Below are 26,884 nucleotides of genomic sequence, written 5' to 3'. Positions count from 1 at the left end.
CTGGCTGTGAAGCATCCTTAGTCAGCCTACCTGACCTTGTGGTTGTGCGAGTCAAGAATGGCCTAGCAGGATATCCATCTTCATGTTTAATCTGTAGAGAGTTGGATTTTTTCTGTAATGGGTTTTGGGGAAGGTAATGTTTTAATTAAAGCCTTGTTTTATCTAGTCCCTTCATAATTGCTCTGTGATGAGAAGGTTATGTGAGGTTGGACCCATAATGCTGGCAGGAAGGATACACAGTCTCTCATCTATGTGTGACTCAATTTTAGAGAGTGGTATTTGACTGTGAAGTAGTGATATTGCTTGTCTGTCGTTCATGGATGTAAAGGGTGGGGGCAGGCAGCAAAACAGGGTTTTTTATGTAAGTCTGAAACACCATCCCAAGTTAAAGCCACTCCATTTGGTAACTTGGAAATGCATGTATAAATTTACTTTCCTAAAACCTGCATATTTTACCTGTGTTGTCTTCTTTGTCAAACTCTCCCTTTTTTTTTAACATGTGTTTTTACCCGTAGGTGCTGCACGTGCAAAATACATTCTTGTGTTCTGTTGAGTTACTGTGCATTCAGCAGTTGGTGTGCAGGCAGCTTGCCACACATGTGCCTTACAGGTGCAAGTTAAAACTTGCTGTTTAAAGGAAAATAATAAAATTCTGTTCTTGTTTGGAGTGCAGTCCTGAAGCAGAGTAACTGCATTTCAAAACATTAGCCCTGTGGGCTTCCAAAACATGCTTTATAGCCTGTGGTTAATGTTGCAGTTCAGTAGCCCATATCATTTATAATGAATTGAGACGAGTAAATTAAATTAGATTTTTGCATTAAAAAAGATAATCCCTTCATATAGTTTGGTATTGCAGAGAGAATAAGGTACCTCAAACATTTCACAGTACCAGAGACTTGCATGGGATGTAATTGAAAAACAGATACCTTTCTCAGAAATAGTATATTGATGTTCACATTTGTAAAAGAATTAATTCACTGACTGATAGAAGCAGAAGAAAAAAGACAAACCTTTTAGCTGTTAGTCACATTCTAGCAAGATTGTAATGATCCTTAGGACTGCAATAAATGTACCTTGGTTATTTTATTTTTGTAATAAAAAGTTACCAAATGCCTTAGTGCTTTGCCATCTGAAGAAATTTCCAGATATATGCAATAAGAAGTAATCACACTATTGCAAACAGATTTGGTGAAAAGGAGCTGTGCTTTTAAAGGTATTGATTTGCTTGTTATAATTACCAGTTTGATTAATGTTAAAATTCTGTGCAGTATATTTAATCATTACTCATGATTAGTGTGGTAATAGTGCAGTACACTTATCTATACATTTACTATTAACAATTAGTGTCTTGTATTTCTTTCCTAACACAGGTGTAATTGTAAGTTAGAACTCACAAAAATTTTAAAGAAATATTTATTGGAGTAGACATTGGTTATAAATCTTTATAACTACAGTATTCAGAGAGTTAATAATTTCGGTGGGTTTATTTTATCACAATGAAAGGCCATTTAGATTTCAGTTGCATTACATCTCTCAAGAGTTCCTCCAGGAGGTGCAACTTTTCACCACTGTTGTGAGGCCAGAAAAAAACTCTCAAACAAGACATCACACACTGTATTCTGTGGAGATACCACATTTTACATACGAACAAACTGAAACGTAGATGAAAATACTGTGAGATGCTGGGTTCACAAAGGTTACAGCAGTGTTGTTTGAAGAAATAGCAGGGAATGCAAAAGAAAATGAAAGAAAAAGATGAGGAAAAAAAGTGGTAAATAATGATGAAATGAGTTGGTGCATAAGGCAGTTCTGTGGTAGCATCATTATATGGCGCTAAATGGGATGTTAGGCATGTAGGGATACAAAGCAAAGGCCACATTCAAGGGCTGGGTTTTAAAGTGCTGACTTTGATGATAACTTAAGAATCCTTGTGAAAAGTGACTGAAAATAAATTTGCAGGGTGAAAATCTGAATGGATAAAGCCCTGAGAAACCTGACCTGAGCTCATAGCTGTCCTTGCATTGAGCAGGGGGTTGTAGTAGATACCTCCTGAGGTCCTTTTCAGCCTGCTTTAGTGTGTGCTGTGGTAAAAGGTTTCACTTCATCCATGCAGGTGTATAAGCAGGAATTAACACAGTGAACAGGCTAATTCACTTACTTCCCTGAACATGAGAATTGTTGGACTTGTTGTTAGTAAGCCTTCAAAAATAGCACTGAAATCATACAGAAGGTATAAAGCTAGCTTAGAAGACTGAAAAAAGATGCTGGTAAAATTGATCAGATTAATTTTTCAGGAGAGTTATAACTATTTTTACTATGTTTGTTTTATTGAAAAACTGTTAATTTTTTTATAGTATATCCAAAAGAAAGAGGTAACTTGAGCATAGCCCTGGTTGTCTCTGAAAGTATAAGGTCTTTAAGACTGGCATTCTAATCTACTTAAGTTGCAAGATAAAATGACTGAAATTTGTAGTTAAAAACAGAACAAAAACAAAAACAAACAAACAAAAACACAACAAAACCAAAACAAAACAAAAAGATAGGTCTATGGGAGTTTTGGGCCCCTCAGTTTAGGAAGGATGTTGACTTGTTGGAATGTGTCCAGAGAAGGGCAACAAAGCTGCTGAGAGGTCTGGAGCACAGCCCTGTGAGGAGAGGCTGAGGGAGCTGGGGTTGCTTAGCCTGGAGAAGAGGAGGCTCAGAGGAGACCTTATTGCTGTCTACAACTACCTGAAGGGAGGTTGTAGCCAGGTGGGGGTTGGTCTCTTCTCCCAGGCAACCAGCACCAGAACAAGATGACACAGTCTCCAGCTGTGCCAGGAGAGGTTTAGGCTGGCTATTAGGAAGAAATTCTTCCCAGAAGTTATTGGCCATTGGAATGGGCTGCCCAGGGAGCTGGTGGAGTCACCATCACTGAAGGTGTTTGAGACTGGATGGGGCACTTAATGCCATAGTTTCGTTGATAAGATGGTGTTGGGTGATAGGTTGGACATGATGATCATGAAGGTCTTTTCCAACCTGGTCTATTCTGTTCTATTCTGTTCTGTTCTAACAGCTTTCATCTTTCTGCCTGGGTGACAGAAGTGATTTGACTTTATGCAGTTTAATTTGGTTAAATTAGCCAAAATAATTTCATAATTTCTCGGTTTCTTCATTCACGGTGTAGATTATATCATTCCCTCTTATCAAACTGTTCATATATTAGAACAAGTGCTGGGTAAAGATGTTCTGAATTACAATAAGATAGCTTTATTAGGCAAGTTCATGATGCAAGATCTGTTGCCAGCATGCAAACACGTCAGACTTTTACAGGCAGCATCTGCTTGAACTGTCTGGGGAAACAAAAAGAACAGGAAACATCTTACACTAGAACAAAACAGAGATCTGAGCTGATGAAAGTGTAATTTTCTTCTGTGTTTAGCCTTTCTGCATGTTATTTAAAATTGAGTGCTTGTGTCAACATGTATATAATCACCCCTTAGTGCTTTGTAATGAATTACTGAGAGGAAATTCAAAAAGCAAGGAAGAATTCTCTTCCATATTACATATATCTTTATTGATGTAAATATATTTTACTTTTCAGCTGATTTATTTTAAAGTTTTGATTGGATTTGGGGGGGAGGGGGGGGTTTGGTTGGTTGGTTTGGGTTACTTACTTGTTTCTTGTATTGGATATTCCATACAGAACCTATTAGCACTTTTCAAATATTCCACATTTGCACAGAGTTCCTACCCAACTCAAACACACAATAAATGCTCCCTCTGTGGAAAAGTGAACTTTTTGCTCTGTTCAGTTGCAAGGGTCTCATTAGAGCTGTGTCAGTTCTGTACTGCAGAAAAAGCAGGGAAGGCACGAATGTATAGCTTTATTGTTGTTAGGAGGCATACATTTTTAGTCTTTATGAAAGAAGATAATGCAGTATTTCCCAAATTGAGGAAATGGATTGCTTTCTTGTGTTTTTGGTTTATGATTCAGATTTTCATTCTGTGTCTTTAATATTTATTATAGAAAAATACAACTGAAAGAAATTTGTATGTCCTTGGCACTTGTTAGCATAGAGTCGTAGAATCATTAAGGGTGGAAAAGACCTTTAAGATCAAGTCCAACTGTAACCCAACTACCTTGACCACTATATCCTGAAGTGCCACATCTTCTTGAACACCTCCAGGGATGGTGACTGTTCTAGTGCCTCACCACTCTCTCAGTAGTTTTTCCTAATGTCCAATCTAAACCTCCCCTGGCACAACTTCAAGCCATTTCTTCTCATCTTATTGCTGGTTACTTGACAGATGAGACCAGTACCAGTCTCACTATAACCTTTCAGGTCGTTGTAGAAAGCAATAAGATCTCCGCTCTTCTGCAGACTAAACAATCCCAACTTTCTCAGTCACTCCTCGCATGACATGCCCTGCAAACCCCTCACCAGCCTCATTGCTCTTCTCTGGACACGCCCTAGAACCTCCATGTCTTTCTATTCTGTGGTGCCTAGAACTGAACGCAGTACTCAAGCTGTGGCCACAGCAGGGCCAATTACAGCACAAAAAAAATGTAAAACTTGTGGGTTGACATAACAGTCTAATAACTACAATAAAAAATATAGTAATAATTAAATCGACTATAGCAAAAAGAGAGAAATAAAATCTAAGAAAGACAAGTGGTGCACAATGCAGTTGCTCACCACTGTCTGACCAATGCCTGAACAGAGATCCATCCCTCCTGGCTGGCTCCCCTAGTTTATATACTGAGCTTTTGTCATGACCTGGTATCCTGAGCCAACCCTAGGCAGCAGGGGAGGTTGTGCTAAGAGTCAGAAATTTCCTTGGGAGTAAATTAAAGCAAACCATCAGCAAATGACTGAAGAGTTGGGTTTATTGGAGCCAATGAAATCTCTCTCTAATGAACTGGAGCAGAGGGAAAGTGAGGAGAAAAGGAAAAGGGGAAAAAGAGTTAAGGAGTCTGAGAAAAAGAAAGGTATCACCACTCCTTAGATCCAACAGCGTTTTCATAGGCATAGTTTAAGGCCTTCAGTGGTAGGTATACATTGCATCAGCGTCTTCTGTGGTAAATGCAGTGTGTGGGCCCCAGAAGCTGTGGTCCTTTAATACACTTTTGGCAGAGGGTACGGTCTCTCCAAATCACAAAGAGAGGTGTGCATGAGTGGGGCATGCACAGAAGGGTGTCATTGGCCTTTCAGTGGCACTGTTGCAGTGGTTTTAAAGAGGGAATTCCCGGCCCTGCTGAAATTAGGTCTTTTCGTTGTTAAGCCATCCCCCAGCCAGCAGCTCTCCTCCAGATCTATTAAGGCCATCAAAACCACCACACTTGTGTATTCAAACGAGGTAATGTCACACCTTGTTTGAGACAATAGAGTCATTATGGGCTGTCACATGCATTGTTTTGATACAATAGAGCTATATAATAAGGCTATCACAGCATGGTACAGAATATCCCTTTGACTAGTTTGGGTCAGCTGTCCTGGCTGTGTTCCCTCCCAGCTTCTTGTGTACCTGCTCACTGTAGAGCATGGGAAATGGAAAAATCCTTGACTGAGCAACAACTAAAACATCAGTGTGTTGTCAACATTATTTCCACACTAAATCCAAAACACAGTACTGTACCAGCTACTGGGAAGAAAACTAACTCTATCCCAGCCAAACCCAGGACAAATGGAATAGGAGAGGGAACAAATCAACTCCATTCCACATACAATCCTAATGCTCAGAAAGCATGTTATCTTAAATGATAATTCCTTTTTGATACCCTTACGTGTCTTGTGGATTTCTTCATGCTTTAGCATTTTTCAGTCTATTTCAGTCTATTTCTTCTTCATTTTTTTGGAAAGATGCTGCCATTAACTAATATAGTCCCTTTACAAGTATTCATTTCTAAACCCAAGTGGTAGGGCTATCATAATACTGGTTCTTACAGTGCTATGAACCAGACTAAACTGAAAACAGTAAGCAAGGTTTGAGTCATAAAGTAGCAAATAAGGAGGAATCCTTTTTTCCTGGTGGAAACGCAGAGTTTCAAGTACTTGCTTTTTCAGGCATAATGATTGAATTCCATGTTCAGTACAAGCCATATCAAGCATGTGGTAATAAAATTATTTAATGGGGTGACTGGTAGTTATTTGTATTTCTGTAGAGCATTAGCTAAGGAAAGGCTCCCTTCCATGAAATGGAAGAATAAGGTATTTTTGGTTTTGAAGATAAGAGTTAAGCATGTCAGACAACAAAATGAATGTAGAGCACAATGCACAAAACTGCTTCTGTGGTTCTGTGGTTCTGTGAAGCAATTGCCCCTTTTCATAGGGGTAATGTAGTGAAAACATTTTAGTTGTGATGGAAAGAAGGCTCCTTGAAAGTGTATTTCAGCCAGTTGGAAAGTCACAGGTGTTACCTTGTGCCTTTTAGCAGACTATGATATGACAGGGCCTTTGCTACCATGCCCATGTCCTGGGCAGAGACAGCCAGCCCCTGGCAGTCTTCTTCCACTTCCTAAAAGAAACAATGGCATCCCTCTAAGTCTTACTCTGAAGCCAACATTTAGCTTTCCAAAAATGGATCTGCTCTGCTGGGCGATGTCTTCAAGGCAGGTGGCCTACTCAAGTCTTTTAAACTGGATGATGTACAGTGGAAGTTTGAAACATAGATGATTTGGGACTTAGACATTTATCTGTGGGATTTTGACTTTTGGAAGATAGCAAATATTTTTCTTTCCCATATAATTCTACAAATATTTACTGTAGTCAGAGTATTTTAATATTCCAGCTACAGAAGTTGTAGTGTCTAGAAAACAGCGTATGTATTTCAGTTGGGCACAGAATACTACTGTCCCATTTTTATTTCTTTGGCAACTGACTATCTCCTGCTTTGCAGATTCACAGAGCAATGGTTTCAATAAAAAAGTAAAATACTATATTGCAGTAAAGATGTGAACTGGTTATAAAGGAAAATCTGTATTATTACTTCCTCTATTTCATTGCTGTTAATTTGCTAGTGCCTCTTTAGCTCTCTGAAACTTTTGTGAATAAATGAGATTACAAAGTACAATTACAATTCAGTTATGCTAAATATTTATTTTGAAGCTTGCCCATTGGAATGGAAAACTGTATGTTTTCACCTTCATCCAATAGAATTTTTCTGAAATAAAATATTTGTTTCTGTTTTACTGAAGCCAAAACTGAAAGTGGGAACTGAAAAGTAAATGACAGAAATAAATGATGCCTTGTCAAGTCCTGAAAAAGGCTAATGAAACCTTGCAGCTGCCAAATCTGACCGAAAGCAGTGGCCTGTGAACTGCAATGTTCAAGGGGAAAAGTCAAAGATAATCCAGATGTTTCCAAGCAGAACCCTTTGCAATACTTTTCCATCCATTTTCTTTCTCTTTGTATGAACTAAAAAATAATTGTATAACTGAGATTTGTTGTAATACATTTTCTGAAGGTTATTATTTGGCCTTCAAAATAATTCGATGTGCTTAGCAGGTTATTTCTGTCCGTACTCATTACTTTAAAGGTGACTTCTAATTTGTCAGATATATATGATTTTGAAACACCGGATTGTTATGTGAAGGAGGTTTCTCAGAAGGTTTCATTTGACAGCTTCTTTATATTCTTCTTGAAGTGCTTTTCTTTTGGCAATGCGTACAGTGAATCTTGAAAATCAAAAGGACATTTGTGCATAATTCTGCAACTGACTACCATTTATTTTTGCTCATTACTATGCTGGCTGATGAAATATTCTAAGCTGGAGACTTGTGAATATATGTTAAGATGTGTGTGTTTTAAAGACATAGGTGGCAGTCATATCTCATTGTTAATCTGTTAAATCACCTACTTAGTGGTGGCAAAATAAATCAGTAGTTGTGTAAAATCACAGACAAAAGGGTGCAAATACGTGTTTATGTTTTACAAGATATATAGCCATTTTCTGAGTAAGTGAAAACAGATACCAATTTGTATTTTACTAGATCAGCACCTGGTATTACCAAAAAAAAGGTGGTTTTGGTGGTTGTTGTTGTTTTTTAAAAAAGTGGATTGATACCTTTGACCCTTTCAAGTAATTAGGAATATACAGCCTCTTAGTTATTTGTCTGTTTAACATTCAATTTAATATGAATTTATCATATGCTGTAATTGTGTGTGACCTATGGAAAAGAAAGAGCATCCATTCCAGTAAAGAGGGCACTATCAGATAACTCTGTGAAGATAATCAAATATTTCAGCAAGAAGAATATTTTTGTTTCAGCAGTCAAGCAATAATGTCTTGTGTTCTGCTTCCTCTTAACTGAATCTTTTCTCTTGGTAGGTTTTGAGCAGATCCTTGTTAGAATTAGGCCCTTAATTGTTATTTGAATAGTTATATGCCTTTGATGTTTTAGAACATAAAAAATGGAAGCCGTATGTTAACAATTTTGAATTAGATATTTACACAAGGAAAACAGTAATTTCAGAGGAAAGGGAGTGGGAATAGAAAAGAGAAATTATTTAGAAGTGAAGCAGTGGCTAGTTAGAAAATAGCTGAATTGGACAGAAGCATTCTTCCACTTCCCTCAAATCTTTTCCTAGGATGTACTGTACCCTTTGTTCTGGCATAATAAGTGTAATTTTGCTGATGTCCCTTAATTGTATAGTTGGAGTACTATGATCTGGCATTAGTCTGTTACCTTGCCTGAGAAAGCTTTATGTAACTGTAATGAGCCCTAAGAAGCTAGGGATTATGAGAGGAGAGGAGCTACTGCCTTTCCCTGCTGTCTCAAATGCTGTGATTTGGTCCATACAGTCTCAACATATGGTTTATGCCTTGTAGGCTGCATAGGCATGGGAATGCCATGCTTACAGATCTGGTTAAGAAGACTTAAGGGAGACTGTTGCCCAGTATGGTTGAGACTTGCACAATTCTGACCATTTTGAGGAATGGGTGTTCAGTTGTCTTTGGAGCCCTCTAGATAACTCAGTGGGTGGACAATTGCTTTAGACGTGGAGCTTTTTTGTTAGCATTCCGTGCTTCTGACATTGCTTGTTCCTGATCTCTTGAGTCAATGTGCTGCTGAGGTTCCCAACTATGGAGGCTTCATGCAGCAGCATTCAGACTGATGACAGCTTTTTACTGACCTAAAATGTGATTTCAAAGGCGTGCCTCCATGTATGCAGAATTTTATGCTGGTTCTCCACTTCTGTAGTCACTGAAACTCCACAGTTTCTGTCTTAATCTGACAAAGCTGAACATAGTACCTGCTGAGTGGACTCGGTAAAATGTATTTCTTGAAATCACATTTGAGTTGCCTTTAGTAGGAGTCATATAAATGGGAGAGTGTTCAGGATCTGAATTTTTTACTCTGATCAGTAGAAACATCTTATTGATTTGCATGAACCATAAAACAAATGCACTAGAAAACCCTCTGAGCCCTGTCAAGAATTGTCTGGGATTTTTTTGGATATTACCCAAGGCAGGGATACTCTATTGTGACAGGATTTGAATTAATGAATTAATGTCAGTTTGAAAAACTGTTTGAAAAACTAGACAGGAGAGAGAATCTTCTGTTAAATGGACCTGTGTTGAAGCCATTAGGAGAAGACCCTTACCTACAAGACCGTCTTGCAACTTACTGGACCAAGTAGATGGGCCTCAGATCCCAATGTGAATAGGGGAATGAAAACGTAATGCATGTAGTCTACACAAATCCTGTGAACTATGTAAACCCTGTGAACCAGGTAAACCACAAGAACCTTGTAAACTACACATGCCTAGCTGCCAATAGTGGATGGCAATACCCCTTGCAGGGGCTTTGTTAAGGGTAGATAAGCCACTTAATGAGTGATAGATGCTCTCTACCAGCTAGGGGCTGCCCTCTTCCTTCCCAAAGAGAAGAGAAAGGGATTAAGGGAGAGAGAATTGTTGTTTGTAAAACTAGAATTGCTTTAAAGGAAATAATAATAATAAAATGAAATATATACAAATATATACAAAACCAAAATCAAACTGAACCTGCCTGATAGCAATTAGTCACCACTGGTGCTCTGGCGGAAGTCCCAGGCTGGACTCAATGGCAGGCAAGAGCCAAGTTCAGGAACATGTGGATCAGGATCAAGAGCAGAACAGAGTCCTCCTTGGGCACTGGCCACTGAAGAAGAGAGCTTGACCTTCCTGATCCCTCAGCTTTGCATTGAATATGCATATGGAATGGCGTACCTTGCTTGCCAATTTAGGGTCACCTGTCCACTTCTCCCGGCAGCCATGGCCTTTTACAGTGCACCCCAAAGCAGTGCAAGATTTTGCAGCAACATTGGCCCACACACCAATCCTTGGTACTACCTGGAGATACTGAGAGTTATCACTGCTAGAAGTAGACACTGTCAGTGAAAACAGGTCGCTAGTTTCAGAAAGTGCAGTTATTTAGAAGAGACTAAGGTGAAAAGTAAAATCACCAAACAGAATTCATTCTGTTCTAACTCAGAGTAGGACAATGTATTTTAATAGAAGCCATTTGTTTTATGTCACCTTTAGTAGAGAAATCTTGTTGTTATGTATGGTTGACTTAGTGCTTTTTCTATGGCTGTTTCACTTAGGTTTTTTTTGAATGGTTTAATTTCATGTAATAACTGTCTATGAATAAACCCAGGCAACTGTCAACGGCTCTGTTGTCTCTTAAATCTCCTAGAAAAATAATTCAGAACTTGCATCTATGACGCTGTGATTGCCAGAGCCTGTTCATGGTGACAGGTGTTGGATGTTCCTCTGCTAATGTCTCATTAGAAACAATGTGGTAGGCTGATGATGCAGTTTGTTCCTTGGAGGCCCTGTCTTGATTTCTGATTGTAAAATGTATGGCTTTGTTTACTGAAATAGTTTAAAAAAATAGTCATAACATTTTCAAATTTTATGAATTAGTCAAAGACTTATTTTAAGATGAAAGTATTTGTTTCCTTGTTGTCAACAAATATTTATTATCTGTGATATGTAATTAGGCTCACAGCTTAACGTAAAGGCCGAGTGGTGGTCACTGAGCTGCATCATTGGTCTTATTGTGGTTAAATGACTGATTTTGTTTTACCAGCTGTGACTTAGAGGCAGGCTGAATGACAGGGAACACATAAAGCTCAATAGATTAAAATATTTGGAGCACATAACTGTGTTTGTATCATTCAGAATTCAGCAGCACTTCCTCCTTGATAAGGTTGCTGAAGTCTTTGTGTTCTAAGGAACGCTGTGCACCTGTATGGGGTGCCTTGTACCAGCTCAGTCTACAGTCCTCATTGAAGCAAAACTCCCAGTGAAAAACAGTATCAGTATGACCATGGTGGGGCACTGAATACAAGGGTAGAAAAACTCCTCACAAGAGCAGTGTATATGCCTAAGGAAATAGAGCATGTAGTTCTGTGACTAATTATGAATTATAGAACAAACTAAAGAAAAAAGACAGAAAGTTAGGAAATTAATGGTTGGTTCCTCATACTGTATCCAAAGAGAACATTTTCAAAAGACAAGCCTAATTATACCCACTTTGTGCAATAATATACCTACTTCTTGCAATTTTCATCACTTAAAGTAGAAAATAAGACTGTATTGTCCTTCAGCTTCCTATATATGTCATGCTGAGGAATGTGGCCCCGATATAAAGGTGATTCATGATACAATCTAAAGTGCTTCTGTTGTAGGATAAGTCTTACTGTGATTTTTTTTTTTCCTCCTGAGTTCAGTAGCCCTTTGCATTGAGCCCTCAAATGCAGCAAAAGACAAACCATTAAGGTTTCATAAAACACAATCTTAAAACTGCTAAATGTATTCCAGTGCTTATCACATCTTAAGTTGTAGAAGAAAACTGTGGAAGAGAACATAGTGTAATATAGTATATTATTAATGAACACTTCCTGCTATAGTTTGCTCCACTTAAATTTGAGCCCCTTAAAATTTGGTCCACTTAATATGATCTATAGACCTTACTCTGTATATTAGGATAGGATAGACTAGACTAGACTAGAATAGAGTTAACCAGGTTAGAAAAGACCTTCAAGATCATCGAGTCCAACCTATCACCCAACATCATATAATCAACTAAAGCATGGCAGCATGTGCCCCATCCAGTCTCTTCCTAAACACCTCCAGTGATGGTGACCTGACCACCTCCCTGAGAAGCCCATTCCAATGGCCAATCACTCTTTCTGTGAAAAATTTCTTCCTAACATCCAGCCTAAACCTCCCCTGGTGCAGCTTGAGACTGTGTCCTCTTGTTCTGATGCTGGTTGCCTGGGAGAAGAGACCAACTCCCACCTGGCTACAACCTCCCTTCAGGTAGCTGTAGACAGCAATAAGGTCTCCTCTGAGCCTCCTCTTCTCCAGGCTAAGCACCCCCAGCTCCCTCAGCCTCTCCTCACAGGGCTTGTGCTCCAGACCCCTCACCAGCTTTGTTGCCCTTCTCTGGACATATTCCAGCAACTCAATATCTTTCCTAATCTGAGGGGCCTAGAACTGGACACGGTACTCAAGGTGTGGCCTAACCAGTGCTGAGTACAGGGGGAGAATGACCTCCCTGCTCCTGCTGGCCACACTATTCCTGATGCAGGCCAGGATGCCATTGGCCTTCTTGGCTGCCTGGGCACACTGCTGGCTCATGTTCATCCTACTATCAACCAGTACCCCCATGTCCCTTTCTGCCTGGCTGCTCTCCAGCCACTCTGACCCCAGCCTGTAGCACTGCATGAGGTTGTTGTGGCCAGTGTGTAGAATCTGGCACTTAGGTGTGTTAGATCTCATGCCGTTGGACTCTGCCCATCTGTCCAGCCTGTCAAGGTCCCTCGGCAGAGCTCTCCTATCCTCTAACAGATCAAATCCTGCCCCCAGCTTGGTGTCATCTGCAATTCTACTGATGATGGACTCAATTCCCTCATCCAGATCAGCAATAAAGATATTGAACAGCATGGGGCCCAGCACTGATCCCTGGGGGATACTACTAGTGACTGGCTGCCAGCTGGATGTGGCACCATTCACCACCACTCTCTGGGCTCGGCCCTCCAGCCAGTAACAATCAGAAAGGAAAGTGACTGTGTGCCAACTAACATCAAATCCAGTAGGTTTTAAAAGATTATTTTTTTGGAAGGCCATCTTACTATGTAATGAAAAAATACTGTCTGCTAAATGTAATTTTAAAAACAAAATCTGTTTTTCAGTTTTAGGGTTTGCAGTGTCATCCAGACTGAATATAGATTGAAATCTGAACTGAAAATCCTACAAATTGTTGGTAGTTTGGTAGTTCTTATGATAAAGATATCCATGCTGAAAGTTTTGTTCAGAGTCAGTGATCTGGGGTAAAGGTCTAAAGTGATGTGATGCTAGGTTAATATTCCAGTTTCAGTTGATCCTTCCTGAGTCAGGCTGAATTGAAAGGGAAGTGTTGGGAAGCACACTGTGATCTGTACTGACTACCAACTTCAAAGGTATTGACATAAAAGGAGAAGGACATGAAAAGAGAAGAACTGTCAGTGAATAAGCAGCAGCAAGGAAAACTCAGCAGGCATCTGCAGGGGACACATTTTGAGCATATTTTCATGTACACAATTTGAACATTATTTTTCGATCATGTTCTCCTTTGTGGAACTAGTACATCTTCGTTGACTATCTATGCAATAATTCCAGTGAGCATTAAAATTTTAAATGACAAACTTTGTATTTTTTCAGAAATCCTCCTCCTACTTTGCTACATCCTGAAAAATGGTGCAGAGGATTCAACCATTTCATTTCACAGTGAGTTTTACTTTCTTATAAAAAACCAGCTTATTCAGTGAGGCCTGTTGTGGCTTTTGGAGATTTTTACCTTCTCTTTTTGAAAGCTATGCAGTACAATTCGATCTTCTCATGTAATTTGCTTCACATCTTCTCTAAATTCTTCAGTTGATTTGTTTCTTGACTGTTATGAGCTTGGGACTGGTTTATAAGTACACCTGATTTCCTTGATTTTGCAATATTGTTTCAAGGAAAAAAAAAGGATTAGTGTAAATGACTGCTGGTCAATTTAAAATAATTTAAAAGAAAGAAAGAAAACAGTTGCCTTTTTCCACTTTACTAATGTTCAGTAATGCCTAATATGTATAATTGAGCACCAGTTAACACCGAGAGTGTTGTAACCCATTGTAGCCAACATTACCTAGATGGTACCAACTTTTTGAATGTGCCTGTCACTGAACTGAAATGTGCTCTTGCTTTACTTTTTTTCTTTTTACAGTGAAACTAAGAAATCACAGGTAGTAGTTGCTAGCATTATACTAAAACTGTACATCAACTGTAATAAGTTATTTTTAAGGTTCTTCAGGATTTTATTGTGACATATTACAGCCTAAACTGTGTTACATGCAGGATAATATTATCAAATCAAAGTTTACACTGATTAAATAACCAAAAAGCTGGACCATTGTTCCCCAGTACTAGCTTTTCAAGACAGGTTTGAAGGTATGCACATCTACATTTTAAATCTGTTCTGTTCCTTAATGTATCTAGTTACTTCTGGAGGCGTACAATATCCCTTTGTAATACCTTTTACAGTCAGTTGTGTCATAGTGTCTTCCCATTTTGTGAGAAGTTAAAAGTAGAAAGACTAATGCAAATTTTATTAATAATCCATGAAAAAAATATTTACTACACTGATCCTTAATCAGGCAGGAAGATGAGGTACTCTAATGACTAGCCTGCAGAGGAAGGACATTACTGTCATTAGTGCAGAAGAAGGTACATTCCTCTAGAGCAGATTGACTCAGGCTCTATTTCTCCATAATGCATTTCCTTGTTTACACAGCAGCGTACATTGTGATCTATGGTGGAATCAATGTTTAATTATAAAAGTTAATGGATGGTGGATTAATTCCATTCTCTTACAGAGAAACATTGTTTTTACTGTTTTATCACAGAACTGTCAGGGTTGGAAGGGACCACAAAGATCATCCAGTTCCAAACCCCCTGCCATGGGCAGGGATACCTCACATTAGATCAGGTTGCTCAGAGCCCCATACAGCCTGACCTTGAAAACTTCCAGGGATGGGGCTTCTACCACCTCCCTGGGCAACCTGTTCCAGTGTCCCACACCCTCATGGTCAGATGTTTATGTACTTTTGCTTTTAATCTTGTCCCTTGGGCTTTTGGTATCTTCAAGTTTGTTTTTTAAATCACATCAACTTTTAATTACTTTTGCTTAATTACTTTCTCTCACCAGCAATATCTGCATGTTCTCTTCATGTTTTTCGTTTTTGTAGTAATGCACACAATGAAGTAAGGAAGTATGCTCATATTCAGTCTTATGAAGAAATGCAATTGTTGTAATAACAACAACAGCTACCCTGAAGAGAGCACTGAAATGGAATTCTCTGTGACATTGCACGGGCAATGTGTCAGTAAAGTTGTTATGATGCAGAGATTATAAGATGTTCTTATGGAGGCTTGGATTTACATTAGTGAATTTTCGGGGGTGGGGGGGAGGAGAGAAGAGAAACGTTAGATCATACAATTGCAAAGCTTTTAGCCATTACTGATAATTGGCTCATTTATATGTGCTAGATACGTATTTGTCGATGCCCACCTTGTGACAGCTTAGTTATGATAAATTAAAAGCAGTGATTGTATAAATTCCATTCTGTCTTTTATCCATGTGTTAGGACCTTGCCTGATGTTTCTGTCACTCTTGTGATGAGTGGTTAGCCTTTGAATAATTTCATTATCTGCCTCCTTCCTGATAGCTAACTTCATTTGCATAACAAACTTATCTGGGTCATGATGTGGGCCAGACCTGTGTGCTGACAAAAACCAAGAGAGCAGCTTTGTCTAAGCATACTTTTGACTTCAGTTATGTTTACACAGTAGTTTTATATATGCCAAGATTGCCAAACCTCCTCATTGTAGCTTTTTTCCACCCCAAATTCTCATCCCTTGAAATGACACTGTCTCAAGGCATTTTTATTATAAGTGTTCTCTTGCTTATTATAGTGATTTGCAACATGTCTGAGCTGGAAGTTTCAATGTACTTTTGTAGGTAACTCTTTAAACTGTTAAAATAGTAATCACATATTTTTCAGAAATGTATTTTTAGTTTTGATTCTGTTGCCCCAGGAGATGTGGTTTTGCAGCAGCATTTTAGAGTCAGATGCATTATTTAAAAGATCTGAATGGAGGGAGGGTCAAAGTTCTTATCTTGGCGAATTTATGTTTCTGTTCCCACCATTACTGACCTTGACTTGAGATGAAGACTGGAATATGTTGTCCTCAAAACAATTTTTACAATGAGCTAGATAATCTGAATTAGATATTTTGTTATAAAAAACACAGACATGACACATTTTCAGCCAAGTCACCTCTGGCATCAGGCTGATTTTGTATTTGGCATCTGCTGAGATATATGCAGCACATATATACTTTTAAAACGTCAGTAAAATTCTCTGTAGACCTATGTCTGTACTGCTGTGATTGTGCATGAAGAACTTGGCTGCTCTGCTCATAATGTGAGAGCGAATTAATTAAGTTTATTTTATCTACATGGTAATAAGGTTTACTGTTCCTATAAGGCCATGTAAAATAATCACATCAGTTGAACAGCCCTTTCAAAATAGAAATAAGCATAGGTAAAGTATATTATGTTGAAATAAAATACCTGTTTTGAAGAGTTTATGCAATTCACTGCCCTTGAAATTTTACAGAGTTGGGGGGGGGGGGCGTGTTGATAACTATAGGATAAGATGACATTACTCTCTTAAGATAAAAGTTTCTGGCCATCACCATTTTAGACATTCAGTGCTTCAGAATTTGTTCATAAAATAGTACAAGCAATATGTTAAAATGAATTAAACTCTCTTAGTCACTAAAATTATCTCACACGCCACAAATACTTTTCTTGACAGTTTAAACCTTGACCGATATCTGGGGGTAGAAAGAAGAGTTAATATGTTCTTGGAGCAGAAGGATACAATAACCTTTATGTACATTGCATCACAAAATGGTAATTTTAATTAAAATGAGCAATGGTATCTCCAGGGACAGACATTCTCCTTTTAAATTTATTTAACCAATGATTAGTTATTATGGTTCTTTGAATTAATTAGTCATTCTTGAGCTGGAGGGAATTAAAGAATTAAACTGAGGAAGTGCTAAAGTAAAAATGTGAAGTTACAAGATATAAACTCACATTTAACATCATAATATAACTTTTATTTTAGCTATGACATTGCAAATAAAATATGAATAGAAATTTTAGTCTTGATAAACTCTTATTGTTTGTACTCAATTTAAACGGTTCACAAGCTGAGTTTCATATTGATGAATCTACATTAAGAGTTGTTCAATAAATAGATCATATGGATTGTATAGCTTTTAAGTGCCCCATTTAGTTTGAACTTCTCTGAATGCAGAGCAAATGTTTTCACAATCTAAGCAATTGTTTAGTGATACTCTGTTCATATTACATAAAGAATATTTTACTGTTTCTGTCACTAAGAACATGATACATGTCTAACATAACTCATTAATTTCTATGATTCCTGATGTCTAAAAAGACAAAAGTTTGCCAGTGTCAGAAAGATACAGATTGCAATGTGTAAGGTTACCACCAAATCTATACATTTTCACATTTTACTCATTTATGTAGATTCTGAGAATCAGTCTGCAGATGAACCTGAAATAGTAAATTGTGGTAATATTTGGTAAAAGTAAAGACTGACCATAGTAAAAGACTGAGGATGGTAATGCACAAGTGGTGGGCAGAACACTAAAGTGCAGGGTAGGAAGGAAGATGACAGGAGTCAAATAAAATGTCTGTTCTGATTGTGTAGTAGTTTGGTTTTAGGTGTGGATTTATTCCAGTCAAATTATTCTAGTTGTCAAAGAAAGGATGTGTTATAGACAATCCAGATTTGTTTGGAATGTATTTTTGGTGGTGTGAATGGCAGAAGTACAGGAATAGGGAAACAGTTAAAATTGGAGTTGCAAAAAAAGTACAAAACTAATAATAATCCACTATTTCTGCCTGATGATGGTATGCTTTCATTGGACTGATGAAGAAACATTAGAACTTTATTCCTGCTTCATTTCCATCAGTAGATTTTTAAGTAATTTTTAAGAGTTCAATTTCTTCTTTTACAACTGAAAAAACTGACACAAAGGTCATCATGCTCAAAGTCACTCTATAATCAACAGCAGAGCTAGGAATGAAGCAGGGCAGCATATTTTTAGATTAAGGAAAGCTCCAGGAAACACAGGTGTGCCTGCTGTCCTCTTGTGAGCCATGGAGTACAGGTCAGGTCTGGCACAGAGTCATAGGAAGAATGTTACTGCTTGTAGACTCCCAACTAGTAGAACTAACCTGATCTCATCTGCCCAGGTGTCTGTGAATTAGTTCCAAATGAAGGCATCACAGCGTTGATGGATATGGGATTTCACAGCAGAGAGCATCAGGCAGACAGCTTAATAGTATATAAGTGAGAAACTTTTTCCAGCTGTTCTGGGATTATGACATGGTGGATCTACAGTTGGCTTTGTAGTAGGTGTTCTTATTTACTGGAAGATAGAAAAGAATGCACTAAATGCCAGAGGACAGAAAAATGTCCCTGTCCTTAGCTGCCTTTCCAGCTATGACATAAGATGTAAAAGTAAACTGTCAGACTGTGCTTTCCTTTTCCTTATCTCCTGCCTCCTCTATGCTCCAACTGCCTCAAATCCCCTGCATACTGTAGTGTCAAAGGGGGATAGATACATACTGTTTCTATTAAAAAGCTTCAGCTGTAAAAGGTTCTGAAGGTTCTTTATGTTCCTAGGTCTTCAAGAGCAGCCCAAAGAGACAGAACTGACTCATTCCTGATATGAAAGGCTAGAAACCTCTCCCACAATGTAATCATACAATATAAATGTATTTGGTCATCTTGAGACACTCTCTAAAACTGGTCTGACTGAGTTTCTGTTGTCTCTGGTAAAATTATAAAGGTGAAGCCTGCCCCATTCTAAGTGTTGCAAAAGGTGCTGCTCCTCAGTTTACATTGTTTGATCTCTAAACTTTGTGTAAGCCAAAATAAATTGTTGTGTCTACTGAACTTAAAAGACACTGGGAAATGTGTTGTAAGTTTCAGTACTATTTTACTGCACCTAACTTTACTATTTCAGTGTGAGCAAACCTTAGTTATCTTTCAAGTGTGTGCTCTAATTTACACTACGGTGCTTCATGTTAAAATTAAACTGAAGGAAGAGTTACTAAAAAAGAGGTGCTGGTGGCACTTCAGTATTTCTCTCATTGTTAGGGAAGTTCAGTAATTTACAGCATTTGCTACCAAAAGGCAGATCAATAAAGATATAAATGTGTTCTGACCATCAGAATTTATATTATGCACGTGATGATTGAGTACCCTGTCATAAATTCAGTTTTTCATCCTGATATCTGATTGTAGCAGAAGAAACAGTAAAAATCCTTGTTATTTATCACAGGAGACCGGTTCAAAAGAGGCAACCTGTTTAACCTATATACATACCCTAGTGCTCAGCATTTGCTTTTTCCAAAGGGGCAACTATATATAGTTCTGAAGATAAGGTTATTTGTGTCCTGAATGTCCTCTTGAATTAGGACTGAAAATATAAATGCTCTTGGCAAAGCTGTCACAGTTTTCTAGTTCATTTTTGCAAACGAAGGATTTGCAGTAGTGGGGGATGGGCAGGCCTGGAAATAGGAAGCAGGGAGGCTTCAGGGAAGCAGGCAAATTCCTGCATCATCATTACAATTGTAATTCATGAAATGTCTTTTCTTCCCTACCTCTGTTCTGCATGCAGCTAAACAATCTCTGCCACAGATATATGTGGTACCGAAGTAGGAGGAACAGTCAGAGTGATGTATAGGAACAGAGCATTTTAACCACTGAAAAACAGCTTCAGAAGATTTTTATTTTTCCTTTTATTGATTGGAAAGATTCTGACCTAATGTACCTGGCCTAGGTGATCTTTGTCAGTGTCTGTCTATTTCTCTCCCAGCTGGGGTCATACTCTTGATTTCATTGATCTTCCACTGTGAAACAACCTTCTGGTGGAAGTAGCTGGAAAAAAAAAGGGGAAGGAAAAAAAAGTTTGAGAACCTAGAGATCTCCTTCTTACTACTTAGGGAGAGGATCAGGAGAATATGATCCTACTCTTTCTCCTCTTCTTCCAGGAAATCTCCATTCTAGATCCCCAGCTGAGCCACCTCGTGTCTTTGGGGCAACCTGGTAACTGTTCTTCTGGAATTGTGAGGGAAGGATCTTAGCACTTCAACATTGACCTGAAGTCTTGTTTAAGACCCTGGAAAGCTCTTCTATCTGTGTATATATAAATATTTAAAAAATAGATTGTTATATCTGTCTCACCCAAAGGCCATAGTGTGCATTCCCCAGCTCTACTACAGAGTCTGATATACAGTCATAATTTCTTCCAAGTAATAACCTATGCATCTTCTGTGCAAGTAGATGATAAACAGTGACTAGAGGTCTGGTCCAATATTTGATTTCTAAGCTTCAGCAATTCACTGCCATCAGAAAATGGAGCACCCACAGGATGTAATAATTGAGGAAAACAAAATACTGAAGATAAACATAATGTAACTAAGTTATAAGGGTTGGAGCTGCTTGGTTTCTTTAAGGAAAGTACTTGTGGCCAAATAGGTCATAATAGATCTGATAAATTAAAAAATAAATAAATTGCTGCTGCTCTGCTTAGGTTTGGCTGCAACAGTGAATGACATTAGTAATTGTTTTCTATTTCTGAACACACAGGAGACTGAGAGCAGTCACCATTGCAGTTCTATTTCTTTCCATTTACTGATTAGTAAATATTAGCTCATGAGTGCTGATAAATCTCTCTGCTTTTCAGTCATCTGATTCACTACTTGGAAAATGGCAGATTACATTGTTGAGACACAGCGATTCCAGCAATGTTATCATCCAAGTGCAAGCAGACAGTGAATTTTTAGAGGCTGTCTCAGACAGGTCTGTGTGCTCTTATCCCCTGCTAATAAATGCTTCATCTTTGTCTGTAATTGTGGCAGAATGGAAATGGTGCTTAGGAGCCTGGCTGTGAGATTGAGGCAAATCGCTGCAACCTATGTTTAATGTAGTGACACTAATGAATTCTGAGAATTAATTTTCAGCTAAGAAAGCATGATGGAAGATGGAAGATAGAATTTCAAATTAGATAATGGGTTGACTTTCATCGAGGCAAACATGTACAATGTTTATTTCCTTTTCAATCTCTTCTCACTCGGCCTTCCTATTATTACAGATCAAAACAGTAGCAGACCAAATATGATCATATTTTCACCATATCTTACAGGAAAACTATTGTCAAGGCTTAGGGCTGGGCCAGCCACTAAATGAGTAATTGATTCTGTCTATTAACCCCATTCCCCTCCCAAAGGGGAAGAGGAAAGAAATATGAGAGGGAGACTAAAACTACTTAAATGAAAATAATAGCAATAAACCAAAATTTATACAAATATGGACAAAACCAATATCAAACCTGACCAACATATCAAACCTGACCAACCACCCTGATGGCAGTTACATTGCCATCACCACTGGTGGTGTGGCAGAAATCTCAGGCTGGACTCAGCAGCAGATGAGAACCAGGTTCAGGAACTAGGCTCTGCAACTGGATTAAGGAAGGCAGAACAAAGAGTCCTCCCTGAACACTGGCCACTGAAGAGAGCTTAAACCTTGTGATCCCTTGTCTTCATACTGAATATGACATGCATGGAATGGAGTACCTTTTTGGTTATTTTAGGGTCCCCTGAACTACAGAGACCTCTACATAGGTGTGGCACTATAGTCTGCACCCCAGAGCAGCATGCAAGATTTAGCGGTGGCCTTGGTCTGCACACCAGATCTTGGTACTAACTAGAGACATTGAGTGTTATCACTACTAGAAGCACACAATATCTGTCAAAACATGCTGTTAATTTCAGAAAGTGAAGTCATTTAGAAGAGACTGAGCTGAAAAGTAAAATCAGCAAACAGAATTAATTCTGTTCTCACTCAAACCAGGACACCCATCTTGCAGCCAGTTTGCTCAATGCAAGACAGAATGCAAGACAATCTCACTATTAAAATGTAGAGGTGGTTTTTTTTTTTAAATTTCTGTGGGCTAAACAAATCTGCTTAATTTGTAGGTGCAGCATATTTGTTGTTTTAGAATTATTTCTGGCATGGTTGATATTTGACAGTGCGCAAGCTAACTTTCCCAATGGACCTTAAACAAATGCTCAGATGAGTGCCTGAAGATACTTTAGTTTTCTCCTTTCTTCAGAAGAAAATCCTTCAGTGATATGAATATCGTTTTTCACTTGCACAACACACACACTGACTTTTGTTGGCTGAATTGAACAAGAATATTTTTTGATAAGTGACATTATAAAAGCTGTTTTCTTACTGCACTCTTTCTCTTTCAAATGTTATTGTTGCTGGATTTTTTGTGTATTACTTCTGATTTCTTTTTTTCTAGTCTTTACATGGAATACATATCCTGACTAAATGCTGGAACTTTGGACTTGGGCACCCATATGATTAACCTTTTCACACATTATAGTCCTGTTTCAGGGTGACAATATTCATCTTCATGTAGGCTTTAGCATCATACAAGCTTATATTCTGTATTAAATATTTCTTAACTGAAGACTAGTTTAATGTCAGTACTGCTCCCAGTGTAGGAGATGATACTGACCACCTGCAGTGATACTGGCAATCTAATGCATCATTTTTCACTAGCTCATACATAGGTGGTGGCCCAAGATCTGTTGTTTTACAGGTAATGTTGACAGAACAGCAGTAGCATGCATTCAGTGTGGTTGAAACTGTGTGTAGATTTAGATCACATAAATATACCTCAGGATATGAATAGGTCTTAACTTCATAGAGGGGAATTAGGACAAAGGCATACTGTGCCAAGAGGAGAAATGTAAGGACTATCTTTTCAGTGTCTCATGACAGCTCTCCATCCTGCACTCCATCACAGCAGGCCTGGTGATACACTAAATTGGCACTGAAAATCTGAGTATGCACTGAGCCTACATTATCTACTGTGACTTAGCTGCAATCTAGTTACTGGCACTTGAAACCTAATAAAGAGTAATTTCCAGAAGTGACTGTGTCAACACTTCTGCTGTTTCAGTGCAAGAAGAGGATGTATATGTCATAAACGCTGCAGTTCCCTAGGGACTGCCTGTTTTTTCTGATGCTGTGTTCTTAATGTGCTAGGAACTTACCATTTGACTTGATGAATTAAACCAAATTCAGTGGAGATTTGTGTTCTCCTGCAAGACTCTCTTTTCCTTCAGTCTCTTGTTTGTCTTCCTTAATGAATACAATATCCTAGACATTTGGATGTTTCAGCCAGGGGGCATCTATATGGAAAAATGTCTCTTGCATCTTCTGGAATTTGTTTACAGAGGAGGTGCATTGTTCTGGAGCTCAGAATAGAATTCATATTAATAACAATGTGTCACCAGCTAAAATATTTGTATGTTCCTCAAGCATTTAGTAAACACAAGATACTCTGTCAGGAACTGTCATTTCTTGAAGAGAATCCATTTAAACTCATTATCTGGAAAGCAACTGCCATCGCTTCAGGGACTGTAGTGATAGGACAAGAGGTAATGGTTTTAAACTAGAAGAAGGTAGATTCAGACTAGGTATAGGGAAGAAATTTTTACACTGAAAGAGATTGCCCAGAGGGGTTATAGATGCCCCATCCCTAGAAACATTATAGGTCAGTTGAACAAGGCTTTGAGCAGCCTGCTCTAGTTGAAGATGTCCCTGCTTACTGCAAGGTAGTTGGACTAGATGACCTTTAAAGGTCCCTTCCCACCTATACTAGTCTATAATTCTGTGACATAGTGTCACCCAGATTCAGTAATACTGAAAAATTCTTTATGTAATCGAATTTATCAAGAAAATGTATATGTTAACAATACAGCATAAATATAGATCTGTAATTATAGTTAGAATGCTAAATATCATGAATTCATGAGCTTTTCAGACTGAAATCTCCACTTCAGATACTTGCCAGTATGTGACTTGGTATACCACATAGCTTTTTTGTTGGTTTGGGTTTTATAACTCTGCCTTCCTGATTAATGTTACCTTTCTTTTCAAATGCTTTTTTCCTTTTTCTCAGGAAACATATAAATTAACTGGGATTGGCATGGACAATATTGTCTGTGTGGGTGTATTGACTTTTAAAGGCCGTGGATCACAAAAGGGAAAGTGTTGGGGGGGAGACTTGTCAGAACCTGTTGAGGGCTAATGATGGATCTCTTCATGGCAGGGAAGGACTAGTATTTATAGCTGTGCACTCAGAGGGATGGAGATAAGGCACGTTCTGTTACTTTAGTCTATCAGGAGGCTACAAGAAGAGGTTGGGCAAATGGTTTTCAAGAGCCCAAGGTATTAAAGTTATATTGAAAGATGTTTCAAGATAATTTTAAGACTGGACTTTAAACTTCAGTAAAGTTTTTGAGGTGAGGCTAAACTTTAATCACTTTCTAATCTGTTTGGTAGTATTTGAAATGAATAGATGTAATTTAAATTTTTCACATTGTTACTGATACTGGTACAATGTAAATTATTATAAAAAATATTAAATTTTCATTTAGCTTTTGGCTAAAAAAGATAATTTTTATTTGTGATGCTCAGTTCTGCTTAGTACTCTAGGTGTATCCCTTAGTGCCAGCAAATACGAGATGTAGTTGTGAAGTATATAATACAAATGCATCTCATCAAAAAAACTCACCCTGGGCTGTAATTTTCTGAAATGGTATGTGCTAGAAGGCAGAGAGATACTGAACTGCAGCATTTCTTTCTCACTTTCTCAAATAATGTCAATATTATTATTTGAACAACGTAAGCAGAATAAAGATTTGAAATGTACTTCAAAGCAATCTAATACTCTTAGATTATTCTTGTTTGGACTGTATCATTTCAGCTTTATTGTACTGAAAATAATTCAACTTTAATGGTGGCTTCTTCAATTTTGAATCTTGATTATATGAATTAGCATGATGCTCTGTTTTATGCTGATCTAATAGGACCTATCTTTTTACTCAAGACTAGATCACCTGTTCCTATTACAGACAGAGCCTTAGTACCATGGCTAGCATTTAGTTCTGATTCATTCATTTCTTGTCTGGTCTGAGTTGTGTAGGTTTGCAAAAATTTCTGAGATTCTTACTCTTAACACTTATCATTGAAGTACAGAACATCTACCTGAAACACTCATTCTAAAAACAAAACAAAGCTCTGTATCAAAATTTCTGACTAATGTTGCAACACAGCTTTCACTTGCAGTTTTTAATTGACTCTCCTACAGTTCTTACACAAACTCTTATTGGAGAAGAGGTAAAATGAAGAATTGTCTATACATTTGAATTTATATTTAATGTATATTAACTGTAGAGCACTTACAAGTTACAATGTCAGTTTTTTCATAATAAGCTAGTTACAGAATAAAAGAAAGATTAAATAAGCTCAAAATCATAGCCTGCATACTAGCATACTCCTAGGGTGAATTCACATACTTAAATATTTTATGCCAAATTTATTCCAGTGTAGAGGAAGAGGGTTTTTGTATACAGAGGAATTCAAATTTGTGGAGAAAGAAACTACTGTACAATACCAGCCACGCAGTGAGCTGAGACAAATCATGCTCTAATGAAATAACATCATTGCCTGAGACGACTATTTCTCTGCCACAGGTGCCTTATCAAGGATTTTGAAAAGCGTCCTTCAGTCACCCATCTTTTGGAGCATCCATTTATTAAACAAGTACATGGTAAAGATATGTCTCTGCAGAAACAGCTGGCTGAGCTCATCCAAGAACAACAGCAGCTAGGCTCCATTGCTAAAACAAGGTACTGTACAGCATGCATGTTGCAGCCCTCCTTCCCCACCAATCCTGCAAGCACAAGCTGAAACTTTGAATGACCAGACATTTACTGTTTCAAATGATCATATTAATCCATTGACTGGCACTATTATTAGCAGTAAGTGCTACATGCATTGTGAATGCAAGAGACACACTTCTCATTGATACTTTTTAAAGCTAATTTGACCAGCTCCAATGCAGCCTTCCCCTTTACCTTCTTTCTCCCATTGAACTCTGTATTCATTGTGGCTCAGTCATACTAATAATTCCAGAATATTCTGATTTATGGAAATACATATTGGTATTGTGAAAATTTATGTCATATTTTGTCAGCAAATCTTTAAAAATACAACTATGAAGAATGAAATGGCTACTAGAAAGGTTAAGAACAAAACACTTCAGTCTGCTGTTTGATTAGATGCTGTTACTAAAGTTATTCAATACATAAAGTAATTGTTTTGTCTGTAGTTTAATAGAAAATGATATTTTTTTCATTCAGCCTAGTAATGAATTCTAAAATATACTTTAAAAGCAATGAATGTGTATCAGAAGCAGTGGAATTTTTTCCTTTGGAGGCCAATTGTAAATGTGTCTCAGTTTAGTTGTTGTCCAGAGGGTGGCAGAATTTCACTGTTTCAAAAGAGAATTAAATGCAAATGAAAACACCTTCCCAAGCTCAGCAATCACTCTTTGTTATGAAATTTGTCTAGAGTGAGATAAGCTCTGGCCCATTACTATAAAGAAACCACCTACTAATGTCATGATTTGTAAGTCATAAATGTATATACTTATATGCTTAAACACTAATATCTCATGCAAAACCACAGGAGTTAAAATAAACGAATAGCTTTAAGTACAGTTTCAAGGTGAAGTTGAATTCTGTAGGCTTTGGGGGTTATTTTTGGTTGGTTTGGCTTTTGGTGATTTCCTTTTTTTTATTGTTGGGGTTTTTCATTTGGTTTGGTTTGTTATAGAACTGCTTACTGTG

The 26,884-nt window shown here is 37.9% G+C and overlaps 1 protein-coding gene across 1 annotated transcript in view; it reads left to right on the top strand.

The window, feature by feature from the left end:
• MYO3B (myosin IIIB) overlaps positions 1-26,884 on the top strand; it is a 193,080-nt gene that overhangs the window by 57,954 nt on the left and 108,242 nt on the right. The window contains exons 9-10 of the mRNA XM_054173114.1: positions 13,678-13,743; positions 25,727-25,882. Coding sequence (XP_054029089.1) covers positions 13,678-13,743; positions 25,727-25,882 — 222 coding nt within the window. The remainder of the gene's footprint in view (positions 1-13,677; positions 13,744-25,726; positions 25,883-26,884) is intronic.

Source organism: Dryobates pubescens, chromosome 2 (assembly GCF_014839835.1).
Source record: "Dryobates pubescens isolate bDryPub1 chromosome 2, bDryPub1.pri, whole genome shotgun sequence".
In the NCBI taxonomy this organism is placed as follows: domain Eukaryota; kingdom Metazoa; phylum Chordata; class Aves; order Piciformes; family Picidae; genus Dryobates; species Dryobates pubescens.
Note: the sequence above shows the minus strand (reverse complement) of the source record. Positions and strands in the feature narration are given on the sequence as shown.